The 18038-nt window shown below is 32.2% G+C and overlaps 1 protein-coding gene across 1 annotated transcript; it reads left to right on the top strand.

Annotated features, from left to right (window-relative positions):
- The first annotated feature begins 510 nt into the window (after positions 1 to 510).
- LOC148302725 (uncharacterized) lies at positions 511 to 6195 on the top strand. The gene is made up of 5 exons (XM_088271141.1): positions 511 to 1251; positions 3089 to 3350; positions 4121 to 4237; positions 5756 to 5845; positions 5973 to 6195. The coding sequence occupies exons 1-5, from the start codon at positions 644 to 646 to the stop codon at positions 6081 to 6083; spliced, it is 1188 nt and encodes a 395-aa protein (XP_088127267.1). The 5' UTR covers positions 511 to 643; the 3' UTR covers positions 6084 to 6195.
- Positions 6196 to 18038: the final 11843 nt, after the last annotated feature.

The following is an 18038-nucleotide window of genomic DNA, read 5'->3' as shown; positions in this document are numbered from 1 at the left end:
CGTTATGAACGTCCCTAATTAAGGAGAATCGTAACGGGATTAATACGATACCATTTTTTTTTATTCGTTGTGCCCTATTGGGTACCAATAACACATATTTTGGTGCCCGCGATTTTTGAACTGTTCCTAGTTAATTTTTGACTGCAGAATCCGAAATAGCCCTCAGAATTTGTCAAGCATCTTTTTCATTATTTAAATATATCAATAGTTATAATGTGAAATGTACACAAAATGAAAATTTATATTTTTCAATGTTGCATATCTCAAAAACTAGAGCTGATAAAAAAAAATCTGGTGGTATTTTAAAATAAGCACATTAAAAATCAGTTGTAAAATTTCCGACACCATTTTTTTCTGTTTTGTTGCCCAGTGTAGTTGTATTTTAGTGGTAAGGGTAAAAGCAGAAAAAATTATCAAGTACCTAACTAATTGGATTTATATTTATTCGCTACTTCATTTTTTTTACTGGCAACTAAAGTAATAATATAACCTCAAATAAAACTAATGCGCATTTTCCGGTGTGTCAAAAATTGGTTTGGCGCCTCGTGTTATCAATTCGATTGTCTCAACTTTTCTCACATAAACGTCGCATAAATTTGTCGAGGCTTATAGAATAAGATAATAACAACACAATACCCTCAAAATGGGAAAGAAAAACAAGAAACAGAATGCCGTAAACGGAAATAAGAGTCTAGAAAACACGCAGCAGAAAGGCGGCTCCGCGATAGCGAAGGGAAAACAAAAACAAAATAAAGAAAACTCTCCAAAAAGTCCGCAACAGTTTCCGTTGAAGAAGGATAAAAAACAGGAAATTCCCAAAAAGATAGACGAACAGAAACTGAAAGAGGCCACCGTCAACATCGCCGGGAAAAAGAAGAAAAAGAGAAATAAGAAGAACAAAGCCGGCTCTAGCGATTCTCCTACCAAAGATGCTGCTTCTCCTGCCAAAGGTACCGCTTCTCCTGCCAAAGGTACCGCTTCTCCCGCCAAAGTTCCTGCTAAAAATGACAAAAAGGCGGAAATTTCGGAGAACGGGAAGGAGGCCGATAGCTCCGTGACTCTCACGAAGAGAATTAAGAACAGATTGAAGTCCAAGATGAAGAAGGAGATCGCCTTGAAGGGCAAGTCCAAGTTGGGGCTGGCGGACCCCAAGCTGGTGGCCAAGAAGTTGGTCAAGTTGAAGTATAAACCAGAACCCCATAGCAAGGCGGCACAGAGGAATATTTTGCTGCTGGAGAAACTTCTAGAAAGGTTCGTTTTTTATTTTTAAATTTTTTATACAATTTTAAACTAAATTGTATATATATATAAAAATGGATTTGCAAGTATAGATTGGTGTGGCATTCTATTCTGTCTCCCTACTCCTTCGGAGAAGTGGCCTGGTAGTTGGTGGCCGATTATTACACATTTATTTTAACCATTTTTAACCAAAAACATCTTTATTTTAACCATTTTTTTGACCACTTTTAACCATAAACATTACCCTAAAACACATTTATTTTAACAATTTGTAACCAAAAACATTACCCAAAAACACATTTATTTTAACCATTTTTAACCAAAAACATTACCCAAAAACACATTTATTTTAACAAATTTTTTTAAACCATTTTTAACCAAAAACATTACTCAAAAACACATTATTTTAACCATTTTTTAACCATTTTTAACCAAAAACATTACCCAAAAACACATTTAATTTAACCATTTTTAACCAAAAACATTACTCAAAAACACATTATTTTAACCAAAAACATTACCCAAAAACACATTTATTTTAACCATTTTTAACCAAAAACATATTTATTTTAACCACTTTTTTAACCATTTTTAACCAAAATAACATTTATTTTAACCATTTTTTTAACCATTTATAAACCAAAAACACATGTATTTTAACCATTTTTAACCAAAAACACATTTATTTATTTTTTTAAATTGTCGTACATGAATCGTTACTTGCGGAATGTAATATAAACCTACAAAACTGCTTGAATTAGTCAAACTGCACCCATATTAATATTCGTTATTTGTTGTGTAATAATTTACAGAATAAAAATGCTAAAATAGATGCCATGAGGAAGTCGGGACTATTGGCGGGGATGTACCCGATAAGTTCTGATTATTATGAATAGTATTTTTTTAATCAATGCGTAAATATGTTATGGAGGAATACCTAAAATCTTAGCCTTGTATTTATTACATTTATAGATATTATGGTTATTAGAAGCAATGTGTACTAGGTACACAACACCGGGAAGGAAACATCAAGCTCTCCTCCATAATTTCCCAAATTTTTAAATTTAATTTTAATTTAAAATTTTTGTGAACAAGTCGCTCACTCCTTTCAAGAAAGTCATAAATAAAAAAAAACTTGATTTTTCAGAAGGACGTTCTTAAAGTTTAAAAATATAATACAATGTATTAAAAATAAATATCAAGCCACTTATTGAACTTTTTACTGTGCAACAGATCTTTTTAGGTAAAACCTGAATGTTTTTTTATCCATTTGAAAAATATTAAGTATATTTAAAAAAAAAAATTAAACTATACCATTTCTTCAAAATGCAAAAACAACACTTTCTGCCCCGTAGCGGGTAAATATTAAGTTAAAAATATGCCTCTTTTGCTGGGATATAGTACATTTTCTGGGCATTCTGAAAACATGCACAACTGAAAATTGACGATTTTTGATTTATGACGTTCTTGAAAGGAGTGAGCGATATGTTTGGACACACTCAAAATGCTGTGAATGATAGGTAGTCATGAAGTAGTGTTTTTAACTCTTACTGGTCCAATGTGGAATCTCATTCGACATGGATTTTTTCTTCTTAGGTCCCATGTCGGATGTTATTCCATATTCTTTAGTATTATTTATTTAAATGCCAAGCTTACATTTTTGTCACTCGTATCTATTACAACAGTATGTGGAGCAGAGGACAGAGGATTTTTTTTCCAATTGGAATGTAACTGTCTACCTAGGTAGTTTTTTTTTTAATTTTGGAGGACCAGAAAGGGTTAAGTGGTATTACGCAAAGTGAACGATGAATGATAAGGAGAGTCAATATTTCTATTTTTACTCCACAAGGTTGAACAAGGCAGAGAAAAAGCAGCACAAGAAAGGTGACAAGTCCGATGCGACGGCCGGCAAAAGCGACTCTGACGAAGCCTCGTCCGATGACGACGATGTAGAAATGGAGGACGATGACGACAAAGCCAAGCCCGGCAAGCAGGCGAAGAAAGCCAAGGGCGACGGGAAACAGAACGGTGATGCGAAGGGCATGAAGAAGAAAGACGACAGGATCTTCCTGTTTGTGGGGAATTTGCCTAAAGATGTCACGAGCGATATGGTGAGAGTTTCAATATTTATTTATTTACAACATTTTTGTGTGAGTCCAAATACTTGTTCACAAAATCTGGATTATCTCCAATTATGTATTAGTTATTTTCATATTATTTTTTTGACAAAAAATAATTTGAAAAAAAAAAAAAAAAAAAAAAAAAATATATATATATATATATATATATATATATATATATATATATATATATATATATATATATATATACATATACATATATATACATATATATATATATATATATATATATATATATATATATATATATATATATATATATATATACACATATATATATATATATATATATACACATATATATATATACATATATATACATATATATATATATATGTATATATGTATATATATATATATATATATATATATATATATATATATATATATATATATTTTTTTTTTTTTTTTTTTTATAAATCGTCTAACCTTGGGGTTGGCTGTACAGTGCAATGTGGGGGAGTCTGGATGGTTCACCTAACGACATCTTCGTTTTATATAAATATGAGTGAAAATCAATCTTATTCAAGTAAATATTAGTCAAAATATCACTTGTATTTATTTGACCCCCCCCCCCCGGGAATCGAGCCCGGGACCTCCTGAACGGTAGCCGAGCGTGCCGACCATTACATTACTACGGAGGCGGACTTCATGTACAATTTTTTTTTCAAACAATTAAGTACGACAGTACATTGTTGACAAACAATCGTTGAAAATAAATATTTTTACTTTGTTTCCAGGTGATGGAGCACTTCAAGGCGGCTGGTACTCTGCTCAAAGTCAAGATTCCCATCCCGCGTAGGAATAAGACCAAGAGATTTGCATATATCCAAATGGCCGACGAAGACAGCAAAAAGGTACCAAGTATATCTGTTGAGGTAGTAGTATATTTGTCGAGGTAGGAATATATCCGCTAAGTAAGAAGTACATCAGTCGTGGTAGAATTATATATGTCAAGTTAGTAGTAGTAGCAATCTGTGGAGGTAGTATATATCTATCAAGGTAGATATATATCTTTCAATATATATCTATCAAGGTAGAAATATATCTGTCGAGGTAGAAATAAATCTATCAAGGTCAATGTATATCTATCGAGGTAGAAATATATCTATCAAGGTCAATGTATATCTATCGAGGTAGAAATATATCTGTAAAGGTAGAAATATATCTATCAAGGTCAATGTATATCTATCGAGGTAGAAATATATTTGTTGTATGTACATCTATCGAGGTAGAAATATATGTCTTTGTATAAATATATCTGTCAAGGTAGAAATATATTTTTCAATTTATATCTATTAAGGTAGAAATATATCTATCAAGATCAATGTATGTCTATCAAGGTAGAAATATATTTGTCTTTGTCGAAATATATCTTTCTAGGTAGAAATATATTTGTCTAGCTAGAAATATATCTTTCTAGGCAGAAATATACCTGTCGTGGTAGAAATATTTCTGTCACGGTAGAAATATATCTTTGGAGGTAGAAATATGTATGTCAAAACAGAAATATACCTGTCTAGGTAGAGATATCGCTCACTCCTTTCAAGAACGTCATAAATCAAAAATCGACAATTTTCAGTTGTGCATGTTTTCGGAATGCCCAGAAAATCTACTATATTCCAGCAAAAGAGGCATATTTTTAACTTAATATTTACCCGCTACAGGGCAGAAAGTGTTGTTTTTGCATTTTGAAGAAAATGTGTTGTTAAGTAATTTTTTTAAATATACTTGATATTTTTTAAATGGAAAAAAAACCTTCAGGTTTTACCTTATAAGATCTGTTGCACAGTAAAAAGTTCAATAAGTGGCTTGATATTTAATTTTAATACATTGTATTATATTTTTAAACTTTAAAAACGTTCTCCTGAAAAATCAAGTTTTTTGATTTATGACGTTCTTGAAAGGAGTGAGCGATATATGTATCTGGCAAAGTAGAAATATATCTGTCGAGGTAGAAATATATCTGTCGAGGTAGAAATATATCTGTCTATGTAGAAATATTTCTGTCAAGTTAAAAATATATCTAACGAGGTAGAATACCTGTCTGGTTAGAAATATATTTGACGAGGTAAAAATATATCTGTCTATGTGGAAATATTTCTGTCAAGGTATATCTGTCTAGGTAGAAATGTATATGTCGAGGTAGAAAAATATCTATCATGGTAGTATAAGTATATCTGTAGAGGTAGTAATATATCTCAAGGTAGAATATATATCTATACATATCTGGGTAGAAATTTATCTGTCTAGATAAATTTCTACCCAGATATAATGTATATATTTATACGTCCAGATAGAAGTTTATGCAGACGAGGGTTGGAAGAAGAAAAATCTATATATATGACTCATTTGTGTGGACTTTGACATTTCAGAAAGCCTTGGAACTGCACGGCAGCATGATCGGCGAGAAGAAAATCAACGTCCTGTTTGCCGACAAGAGCAAAGGCAAACCCGCGCTAATGGTGAGGACCTCTTCCATTGCTTACCTGTTCTTATATCGATCCGGCGCAGTGCCCTATGCACCATTATGTAGATTAGGAGGAAGGAGACAGTGCGAGGAGTGAACTAATCGTGTATTTTCCATTTCAGAGTAAAAATGCCAAATTGAATGCAGATAGAAAGCAAGCCAATCCCGCTGAACCAAAGGCAGTCACCAAAATGAAGAAAAATAAAAACAAGTCCAAACTAAAGAAGAAATAATGAATGCTATCTTTTCGGAATTTAAAAGTGCTATTTGTATGTGATGCGATAGATAATAAATTTTATTTTTGAATATTATGTTTGTGACATTAAATGCATTTATCCCTATTCACTCGGGTCTTTTTATTTTAACACTTTGGCGCATATTTTAAGGTTGTTGCGTTCGATTCTCTCTGCCTAGCCCTGCGGAAGCGACGTGATGGTTAGATAATTCTTCTGTTTGTATTATTTTTTGACATCTCATCAAAGATGAAGAAGAATATGGAGTCTGCGCATTTACGGGGCTGACGACCGTCATAGTGAACACTTTGCACACGTGTAACATTCACCAATTCTACCCATTATTGACAACCACACTTCTCAAATTCTTGGAAGTTCTATATATATATATATATATATATATATATATATATATGAAGCAATTTTGAAACATTGTTCTTGAATCACTAGAACTTACTAGAGACATCTATTGGTGAGATGAAAATAAGCTTTTTTATTGAGCAGAAACCCTTTGATTTGTATGTGAGGTCCAAATCCTGGATTATAATCATATACATGAGAAACGCTAAAAAATATCCTTTTTATTTATTATTTTAGCCTATAATTTCGTCTTACCATGGATGTCTCTAGTGAAATTCTAGTGATTCAAGCACTGTTTCCAATTTAAACAATATATATATATATATATATATATATATATATATATATTTATATATATATATAAATTGACAACCACAATACTCGAATTCTTTCAATTTTGAAACGTTGTTCTTGAATCACTAGAACTTTACAATAATGGGTAGAATTGTTAAATGTTACACGCGAGTATGATATGATAATAAAAAATAATATGATCACTTAAACCAGCCTATGACGATCGTCAGCCCCGTAAATGACCAGAATTTCATATTATTCTTCATCTTTGATGAGATGTCAAAAAATAATATGAAAAATAACTCCTATAAGAATTGGAGATAATCCACATTTGTGAACAAGTATTTGGACACACTCAAAATGTTGTAAATAAGGAGAGTGTTGTATTACCATACCACAAAGTTGACAATGCTTTTAATACAAAAAATAGAGTACCCATATATTTTTATGGGGATAAGTTTTAATAATTTCAATAGTGTGGTTGTCAATCATGGTTAGAATCGGTGAATGTCACATGTGTGTAAAATGATCACTTAAACCAGCCTATGACGGTTGTAAATACCCAGACTTCCATATTATTCTTCGTTTATGTTGATATTTCAAAAATAATATGTAAGAATTACATTTGTCGTCTGAGGCATCGCACTCACACATCTCCCACGTAAGCCAGCCAAATGCCAGGTCGTAAGCCCTGGAATGCTTAGAATTCCATCTCCTTTTGTATAAAAAAATGATAGGTGCTCCATCTCACCTATAATATCGACGTGCCCTACGTAAAGTGCTCTAACTACATTTTTGTCAATTTTGAGATATTTGGTATATGTTATCAACTGACCGTATATATATTACGCCTAGTTTTCAGGCGTATAAGACACTATCTACATCGAATTTTCGAAATGAACTGAACTCTTAAAACGCTAATGTTTGATAGATGTTCGAATGATGAAATAAGGAAAGAATGTAAGGCTGAGATAAGCATTATCGATAAAATTAAGAAAGGTGTGTTGAGATGGTTTGGACATGTGGAGCGTATGAGTGAAGAAAGAACGGTTAAACAAATTTATGGAGCGAATGTAGTTGGAAAAAGAAGCAGAGGACGACTGAGGAAAACTTGGCACAATCAGGTATGTCAAATACTTGAAAGCGGCCGGGTCAGGAGTCGTAATAATCGTCGGGTATGTATGAGGAGATGCATGAATGTAGATGAGGCAAAGAATGTTTGCAAAGACAGAGTGGTGTGGCGTTCGATTCTCTCTGCCTACCCCTGCGGGGAAGCGGTTAGTTAGTTAGTTAGTTTAAAGTTTCAAAACGATTTAATACATTATTTTATCGTGTTTTTGAATGAATAATACTAGTTTATAATTTCTGATAAAACCGTTAATTAATAATAAAAAAAATTTCATTTTTCATTCATTCAAACCCTTATCCGCACCCCACTGGTGCATAGGGCACTGCATCATACAAACGCAGTGTTATCTTGATCGTCAACACACGAAGGAAAGGTGATCAGCCCTCCGCTTCAGGTACCAGTCCAGGGTAATATAGAATAAATATTAGAGTGGAAAAATCACTTATATTTATTTGACCCCCCCTGGGAATCGAACCCGGGACCTCCAGAACGGTAGCCGAACGTGCTGACCATTACACTACGGAGGCGGACAAAATAAAAAAATACATTGAAAAAAAATTTATAAGCTTTCTCATATAAAGTAAGATTTGCAGATAGAGTAGTTTACGTAGGGGCCGGCGATATTATAATTTATTTGTGGGAAAAGGGAATAAATAACATGTGTCATTTTAATAATATGGCATACAATTTTTATTACAAATAAATTCAAAATTCTTTTACATACAACCATATATTTTCCTTAAATTTACTTCTGTTACATTACACTATATACTTTATTGTATACTTTACATCGCAAACTTACTGTCAACAGTCCTTCCGTTATAACAAAATGAGCACTTCACTTCAATTATTTTCCTTCTTTGTAATATAAACACATCCTTTATTTAAACTTCTACTTCACATTATCCCTAATTATATTATAAACATCTAGAAATAGTTCTTTTATTAAAGTTTAGTGCGCATTTAATCTTGGAATTCAATTACAATTGACAAACGTTTCAACTGCACTGATAATAAAAATAAATACAGTATATTATAAAATTCTGCATGGAAAATTCATGAAATAATCTCTATTTGAAAATTCACATCTTAAGAAACTATCCGCACATGAGATTTCATACATTATTGAAATAATTTGCATACGAGAATTTGTATCTAACAAAATGAAAAAATTCACATTTCAAGAAATACCTCGAGAGTTGTATTTTACACATTTTTGCAGAATTGAATCCTTTTAAATTATACAGCACACAAGAATTGGTATCTTAGCATAATATACTGCACAATTTATAACTTACGAATCTTTCCACACACGAGAATCGAAAACTTACGAAATATTCCGCACATATAAATAACTTTACAAAAACCTAAATTTATAATACTCGTTATTCTCTCAATGAAAGAAATACATATATTTAATTTAATTAATTACTTCAGATGTAAAAAATAAGATCCGGCAAATTTTTATATTTGTAATTATACATTTTGCCGGATTACAAAATATAAATACAAATATAACTATCTCAAAATTCACAAGTGTTCGATTATTGTTTCATCTTTTTAAAAGATACGGCGACCTATTTATTATTACGCTATGAACACCTTAAAGTAAACCTAGCCTAACGTTTTATGTATACGTTTGTACTGCACCACATTTGAAACAGTTTATATTACGAAGAATTTTGTTACTTTACACACTTTATTGCTTTCATTATTTCAGGTAGGTACCGTAGAACGGGGCTACCTTGAACTTTGATGTGTATCGACATGATTCATTCATTCCCTGACAGGACAATAAGTGTCTTATTGTCACGGTGCGTTCATTATTGTAGACCAAATACAGATTTAATTTTTTTTTTGTACTGGGCTCAAGTAACACGTCAAAGTTCAAGGTAGCCCCGTTCTACTATACTTTAATAAATTGTGAAATCAATTTCAACTGCAAATATAGTATGTAATTATTATGAATTATTATTTTTGATTAATGTGCAAAAATAAACCATGGTCCGATGGATCTTCTTTGCCTTATTTGTTGAGAAGCCATGTTTGAAAGCAACTTCAGTTTTTAATTATTTAAACATAAAAAAGGACTTCTTTAATACATCGTAAAATTAATCACATTTTCGTAATGTATAATTTAAATTTACGAAACTTCATTAGTAATAAGCATTTTTTTGAAATATTGTTATTTTTATTACTTTAAAATAAACGTTTTAAACAAATTTACATTTAAAATAAACATCTCAACTAGAAGCTCATATTGAATAAACATCAACATGAACTTTCAGCTGTAAGAGATGATTCTTGAATATCCATACTGCCTTTACAGATCTAAATATTGAATTTTTTTACAAAATTGGCAGCAAATCGAGCTAAGATTTAGCGTAAATTGCCCCGTAAGTGAAGAATTAACAAATACAAAAGGGTGTTTGCGTTGTATATATAAATATATGTATATAGTATTTATTGATTTGGCGTTTAATTTGTAGAACTCCATTTTAATTTATGTATTAATTTTAAATCAAACACAGATTTTTGAGTCTACTAAGTTGTATTTTATTAACAAAAACACATAAAAAATTATATTGTGACAGTTGTTTCGCCTTGTTAGGACATTATCAAACGAATGTGAAGATCAAATGGACTACGGTCCTTATGTAGCTATACAATTCTAAGTGACAGTTTTAACACGTGAATAAATATAAGGGTACATACCTACATCCCCCATTAGCTACTGTTGTCTTCCATAAATTATCGCTGCACGTGTTCAAACTGTCACTTAGAATTGTATAGCTACATAAGGACCGTAGTCCATTTGATCTTCACATTCGTTTGATAATGCCCTAACAAGGCGAAACAATTGTCACAATATAATTTTAAATGGGTTTTTGTTAATAAAATACAACTTAGTAGACTCAAAAATCTGTGTTTGATTTAAAATTAATACATAAAAATATGTATATAGGCCTATGGGGCGGTAACACTAGAACACGTTCCAAGTTTTGAAAACTCAATTTGCGAGCGATGCGTCTGTGTTGATACTGCGTTTAAATCAGCTCTCTGGTAGTGCTAGAAATATCTTATTATCTTTATTTACAGATTCAAATGAAGATTGATAGTCTCGTATTTTTTTCTTTTTACACATATTTGAATAGTTACAGACAATAAAAAATGTACTTATTTATAAACTATGTTAAAACGTTCAGTTGTAATAATTGTTAAGGTTAATTTTGCGCTATAAGCCTAGAATAAATCAGTGCTTATCAAAACTATTTTTATATTATTCGTAGCTAAGGACGAGGTTTTATTTTTACATTGGCAATTGAGGACTTTCAAATCACAAAGTAAAAAATTAAAATATTCAATTAAAATTATAGTTGCAAGGGGAAATTTTAGCGGCCCTTTTTTCCACATGATGTAAAATTATTTTTAGATATTATGTATGACAAATGGTTGAGTGTGCAATAATAGATCAAGTACTAAACTCTATGCAGGTTTTTAAACAATTATTAGATACAAGTAATTTTGTCCGCCTCCGTAGTGTAATGGTCAGCACGCTCGGCTACCGTTCTCGAGGATCCGGGTTCGATTCCCAGGGGGGGTAAAACAAATATGAGTGATTTTTTCACTGTAATATTTATTCGATATTACCCTGGACTGGTACCTGAAGCGGAGGGCTGATCACCTTTCCTTCATGTGTAATTGATCAAGAAAATTTTGCGTTTATATGACGCAGTGCCCTATGCACCATTGGGGTGCGGATAAGGGTTTTATTATTATTATTAATAATAAAAAATGTAACAATGTTTTAAAATCACTATGGTGATTATAAAACATTTTTTATTTTAATTACATTTTAAGTTACAAAATGTAATTAAAATAATTATAATTTATTTTTATTTTTTAAAAAAACACATGATTTGTGTTATTATTCTACCTTGTGACTTGAGCCCATATAAATAAATACAAACCTCCACATTATAATACAATTGTCATATATGCGGATTAGTTATTTATTTTAATTTTTATAGTACTTACCTATCTAAATTTACATATTTTTAATTATATTATTTTTTGACATCTTATCAAAGATGAAGAAGAATATGGGAGTCTGGGCATTTACGGGGCTGACGACCGTCATAGGCTGGTGATCACTTTACACACGTGTAACATTCACCAATTCTACCCATTATTGCCAACCACACTACTCAAATTCTTGGAAGTTCTATTTGTATGAACCAATTTTGAAACATTGTTCTTGAATTACTAGCACTTCACTAGAGACATCTATTGGTGAGATGAAAAGAAGCTTTTTATTGAGCAGGAACTCTTTTATTAGTAAATGCCCAGACTCCCATATTCTTCTTCATCTTTGATGAAATGTCAAAAAAGAATATGAAAATAACTCCTGTAATTGGAGATAATCCAGATTATGTGAACGAGTATTTGGACACACTCAAAATGTTGTATATTTTTAATTATTTATTTTTCGTTTTTGAATATTTTTTTTTATTCTTTTCCCAAATGTTCATTTTTAATGTCTCCGGTGTTATTGAACACATTAAACGCCACGGGGGGCACCGGCGACCTCGCCTGTGTTGACCCGCAGGGGCAAGGGGGCGACCAGCGACCTCAATCAAGAGCTATATTCAAATGATTTAACTATGGAACCCGTCGTCACATGGAAAAATTAAATAAACTAAATACATTTTATTATTAAAATATGTAAATTACAGAATTTTGTCCGCCTCCCTAAAGTAAAGGTCAGCACGCTCGGCTACTGTTCTGGAGGTCCCGGGTTCGATTCCCAGGGGGGGCTAAATAAATATAAGTGATTTTTTCACTCTAATATTTATTAAATATTGCCCTGGACTGGTACCAGAAGCGGAGGGCTGATCACCTTTCCTTCGTGTTAACAATCAAGATAATCAATCAACACTGTGTTTATATAATGCAGTGCCCTATGCCCCATTGGGGTGCGGATAAGGGTTTCAAAAAAATTACAGAAAAGTTTTTTTGTGAATTTCAAAATTGACAAATTTCAGTATTGGCATTTAATGTGGTAAAGATCATAATAGCAAATATTGGTAAAATTTTACATAGTAACAAATCAGTTAGTAATTGAAATACGTGTAATATTTTCAAAATCTGTCAGCTCCATTTGCAATCATTGCCATTTACAGGTCGTTTAAAATTGATGATTTTTTTTTTTTTCTTTCGGAAAACTAAAAATTGATTTATTTCGATATTCACGAATACGGTGAGTTGTATACTGCACCTGACTAGTAGTTCACAAATCGCTCATTCCTTTCAACAACGTCATATATCAAAAAACTTGACTTTTCAGGAGATCGTTTTTAAAGTTTAAAGATATAATAAAATGTATTAAAAATAAATATCAAGCCACTTATTGAACTTTTTACTGTGCAACAGACCTTTTTAGGTAAAATCTGAAGGTTTTTTCTCCATTTGAAAAATATTTAATAAATTCAAAAAAATAATTAAACAATATTTTTTCTTCAAAATGCAAAAACAACACTTTCTGCCCTGTAGCGGGTAAATATTGAGTTGAAAATATGCCGCTTTTGCTGGGATATAGTACATTTTCTGGGCATTCCGAAAACATGCTCAACTGAAAATCGACAAATTTTGATATATACGTTGTTGAAAGGAATGAGAGAAATGTCAAATATGATTGACATACGATGCCGTTTGCAAAAAATTGTGATAATTTTGTGCCACCCTGTATCTAAGTATCTGATAAAACAAAAAAGTCTGAAAAATAAAAATAAAATAAATATAAACGATAAAAAATAAATAAAACAAAACAATTGTAGGAAATGCAATGTATTTAAAAAAATGTTTATAAACAAAAACATACAATTATGACAAAATAATAAATTTAAAATAAAGGAAAACAATTTTTAAAAAATAAAATAATTCTTCTAGATTAAACACTAACACACGACGGATTACTATAGCATTCGGTTACTTAGTGCCAGTCGTCCACATCAGAATATGGGGGACGTCATTAAAACTAGGTCGATGTAATAAACTAAGCAGAAATACTTGGAACGTTCTCAAACTGTCAAAAACCTTGCGAGGACATTGGAAGTTCTTAAAATTGAACCCTCAAGCGTCGGGAGGTATTAGTGAGCTTTGTAACATTCCAGAGCATTCAAAAGAGCTGTGCATTTCAGACAAATTGGTTGATATACATCTCACGCTTCAAACAGCTATGGTCTCAAAGTGATCTTCATCTTCTTCAAACCCTCAACCGCACCTGATGGTGCATAGGGCACTGCATAATATAAACGCAGTGTTTGTCCGCTTTCGTAGTGTAATGGTCAGCATGCTCAGCTACTGTTCTGGAGGTCCCAGGTTCGATTCCCAGGGGGGGGTCAAATAAATATAAGTGATTTTTTCACTCTAATATTTATTCCATATTACCCTGGACTGGTACCTGAAGCGGAGGGCTGATCGCCTTTTCTTCAGGTGTTAACGATCAAGATAACACTGCGTTTGAATGATGCAGTGCCCTATCCACCATTGGGGTGCGGATAAGGGTTTGAATGAATGTTATCTTGATTGTTAACACATTCAGGGTAATATTGAATAAATATTAGAGTAAAAAAAAAAACTTGTATTTATTTGATCACCCCCCTGGGAATCGAACCCGGGACCTCCAGCACGGTAGCCGAGTGTGCTGACCATTACACTATGAAGGCGGACAAAGTGATCTTACCACCCGTCTGCAACCAGAGGACTAAAATTAGCGAGCGTGTCTTTGCCGTTGCGGGGCCAATGGCATGAAATGCTCTTCCATTATGAATATTAATTACGCAGAATACGAATAGTAATAATTAACAGAAATTAAAATCCTCGCGAAATCTTTGACAGTTGAAAATATTTAAATTTGCATCTTTTAAGTATGTACATTTTCACAGTTTAAATAAGTAGTTTTTTAATTTTATTTTTTAAATATACATGTATTTTTAATTAATTCCATACTTTGTACGTTTCATGTGTCAATAATTGTATTTTTTTTTTTTTTAATAAAAACTTCAATAATTTTTAAATTGATTAGGCAGTCACTTTTCGGCATTATCATTTCAAAGGAGAAATATTCATTTGATCATGCAAGCCGACAACAAAGTACAGAATTACAAAAAAAATAATAAATATATTTATTTTCATAATAAACAAAATGGCAGAGTCTTTCAACATATCATAGAACGGATTGAAATTTATATTGGCACGTTTGCGGACGCGTTTATCGGGAGGGTCGAATGAAATAACCGTGTAGCTGGCATTTGTGTAGCATATTTCTTGGTTACTTTATTTGTTGATTTGGCATTAACTTTGTGGTATAACATAATCATTTAAATATAAAAAAAGACCACTTTTTGAGTTTATTATTGTACATCGCTCACTCCTTTCAAGAACTTCATAAATCAAATAAAACTTGATTTTTCAGCAGAATGTTTTTAATGTTTAAAAATATAATACAATGTATTAAAAATAAATATTAAGCCACTTATTGAACTTTTTACTGTGCAACAGATATTTTTAGGTAAAACCTGAAGGTTTTTTCTACATTTGAAAAATATTTAGTATATTTAAAAAAAAAATAATTAAACAATATCTTTTCTGCAAAATGCAAAAACAACACTTTCTGCCCTGTAGCGGGTAAATATTAAGTTAAAAATATGCCGCTTTTGCTGGGATATAGTACATTTTCTGGGCAATCCGAAAACATGCAAAATTGAAAAGTGATGTTTTTTTATTTATGACGTTCTTGAAAGGAAAGAGCGAGATGTTCCCATCAGCAGGTGAAAATACAAATTGTTTGTATTATATTGATGCATAAGTGATGTCGTATTTTTACGTAGACTGTGGTGTATTTTTTTCACCAACAGATGTCCTTAATGGTGTCTTTGTATCATATAAAGGAAGGTTTCATCTAGCATTTTTTTCAGTTTACCGTTAGGAGTTGAGCTTTGCAGAGCTCCTGTAAATTTTTCAAATGTCAGAGAAAAGAGTGCACATTCAACACTTTGTCCTCGTCACACATTTGAACTTGTAACGAAAAGTCTATTCGGAAAAAAATAAATAAGGGCAGCTCCAACTGTTAGCCAATTACGGATGTACTATACGACTAATCATATGCCAATAGTTGAATATTCAAGATTTAATAAGGACATACTCAAATTTGAGTAGTGCGCAGGAATGGTGAATGTCACGCAATGATCACTTAAACCAGCCATGGCTGTCCTGTAAATGACCAGACTTATTCTCACCTCAAATAGACTTCCTCGTCTATGTTGAGACATCAATAAGAACTCTTTCCAAACAGTATCCGCAAACGAGTCAATATATCACCCACTCCTTTCAAGAACGTCATAAATCAAAAAACTTGATTTTTCAGGAGAACGTTTTTAAAGTTTAAAAATATAATACATTGTATTAAAAATTATAATTTTCAATATGCAACAGATCTTTTTAGGTAAAACCTGAAGGTTTTTTCAACATTCAAAAAATATTTAGTATGTATATCTAAGAAACTAATTAAATAATACCTTTTCTTCAAAATGCAAAAACAACACTTTCTGCCCTGTAGCGGGTAAATATTAAGCTAAAAATATGCCTCTTTTGCTGGGATATAGTACATTTTCTGGGCATTCCAAAAACATGCTCAACTGAAAATTGTCGATTTTTGATTTATGACGTTCTTGAAAGGAGTGAGCGATATAGGTAAATTGTGATTTCAGGCTCTTTTAAAGATATACCTATTTAAATAAAAATGTAAAAAATAAATAAACAACTATCGACGGATTATACACAAAAAATATTTAATTATCATTTAAAAAATATTAAATTAAATAATTATGCTGCCAATTTTCACTGGTGAATATTTTATTTTAATTTTAATTTTCATTTAAAATTTAAGTACTAGCATTTTGCGAAATTATAGTAAGACCGCTACTAAATAAATTTATTCTCCTAGCTCCTTCGTCTGTGAGCGATGGCGCGCAGGGCACTGCGACGGACTGATGCAGACCGATAACTAACCGAGTTATCTCTCAACCACTCTCGGTATGTTGACCCGACCGGGAAAAAAGTCAAAAATCGCACTATTAATTTGCGTGTGATATTTTCAAAACAAACACGACTCAAAATGATTATTGTTTAAGCCGGAATTGAAGTCATAGCAGCCAAACGACAGCTTTAGCCGTCAGCCAAACGACACCCTGTGTGTATAATATTGTAGAGAGGTGAATGTTTCAAGTTCAAATCCTTATCTGCACCCCAATGGTGCATAGGGCACTGCATCATATAAACGCAGTGTTATCTTGATCGTAAACACATGAGGAAAGGTGATCAGCCCTCCGCTTCAGGTACCAGTCATGGGTAGTATTGAATAAATATTAGAGTAAAAAAATCATTTAAATTTATTTGACCCCCCCCCAGGAATCGAACCCGGGATATCCAGAACGGTAGCCGAGCGTGCTGAACACTACGGAGGCTGACAAAAAGAGGTGAATGTTTCACGCGTATAAAGTGATCACTTAACATTAGCACCTGTAAATACCCAGTCTTCCCTATTCTTCTTCATCTTCCGTGTTGAGATGGCAAAATACTACTACTAAATCACTAATCCTGAAATTATCCGGAACATTGGTCTGTATGTTCCCGATAGTTAGCTAAGACAGCGACGACATAGATTGTTTCACATTCCTATACACAGGACCAACCTGCCGATAATTATGCCTGTAAGAAGAGCTACCGCTATGTTGAACAATATCTCGTTGGATATTGATCTGTTCCATGTGTCTGAAAGAGTTTCCGAAGCGGGATTCTTCTACACCTTTAGCAATAGTTCTTGTATATATTTTATTTTAATGTATACGATTTAAAAAAATTATAGTTTGTAATGTATATATTAATTGAAATAAATAATTGAATTTAAAATTGAATTGAAAAACGCCCCGTATAGTTAAGACAGTTACAACCAATATAAAACTTGTGATTTTACCGTGCGAAAATATATTACGGCCACATATGGAAAACATACTATGTCTGCCTTTGTAGTGTAGCGGTTAGTTTGTTTGGGTACCATGCTGGAAGTCTCGGGATCGATTCCCAGCGGGGTCAGAATAAAAATAAGCGAT

Source organism: Brachycentrus maculatus, unplaced genomic scaffold (assembly GCF_059751285.1).
Source record: "Brachycentrus maculatus isolate JH-2025_06_01 unplaced genomic scaffold, ASM5975128v1 h1tg000420l, whole genome shotgun sequence".
Lineage (NCBI taxonomy): Eukaryota > Metazoa > Arthropoda > Insecta > Trichoptera > Brachycentridae > Brachycentrus > Brachycentrus maculatus.
Note: the sequence above shows the minus strand (reverse complement) of the source record. Positions and strands in the feature narration are given on the sequence as shown.

What these genes read in the sequence shown, in the direction of transcription:
- LOC148302725 (XM_088271141.1), top strand. Translation starts at nt 644, where the DNA reads ATGGGAAAGAAAAACAAGAAACAGAATGCCGTAAACGGAAATAAGAGT. An exon ending in CTGGAGAAACTTCTAGAAAG is followed by an intron (nt 1,252 to 3,088) that starts GTTCGTTTTTTA and finishes TTACTCCACAAG; the next exon opens with GTTGAACAAGGCAGAGAAAA. An exon ending in CCGACGAAGACAGCAAAAAG is followed by an intron (nt 4,238 to 5,755) that starts GTACCAAGTATA and finishes TTGACATTTCAG; the next exon opens with AAAGCCTTGGAACTGCACGG.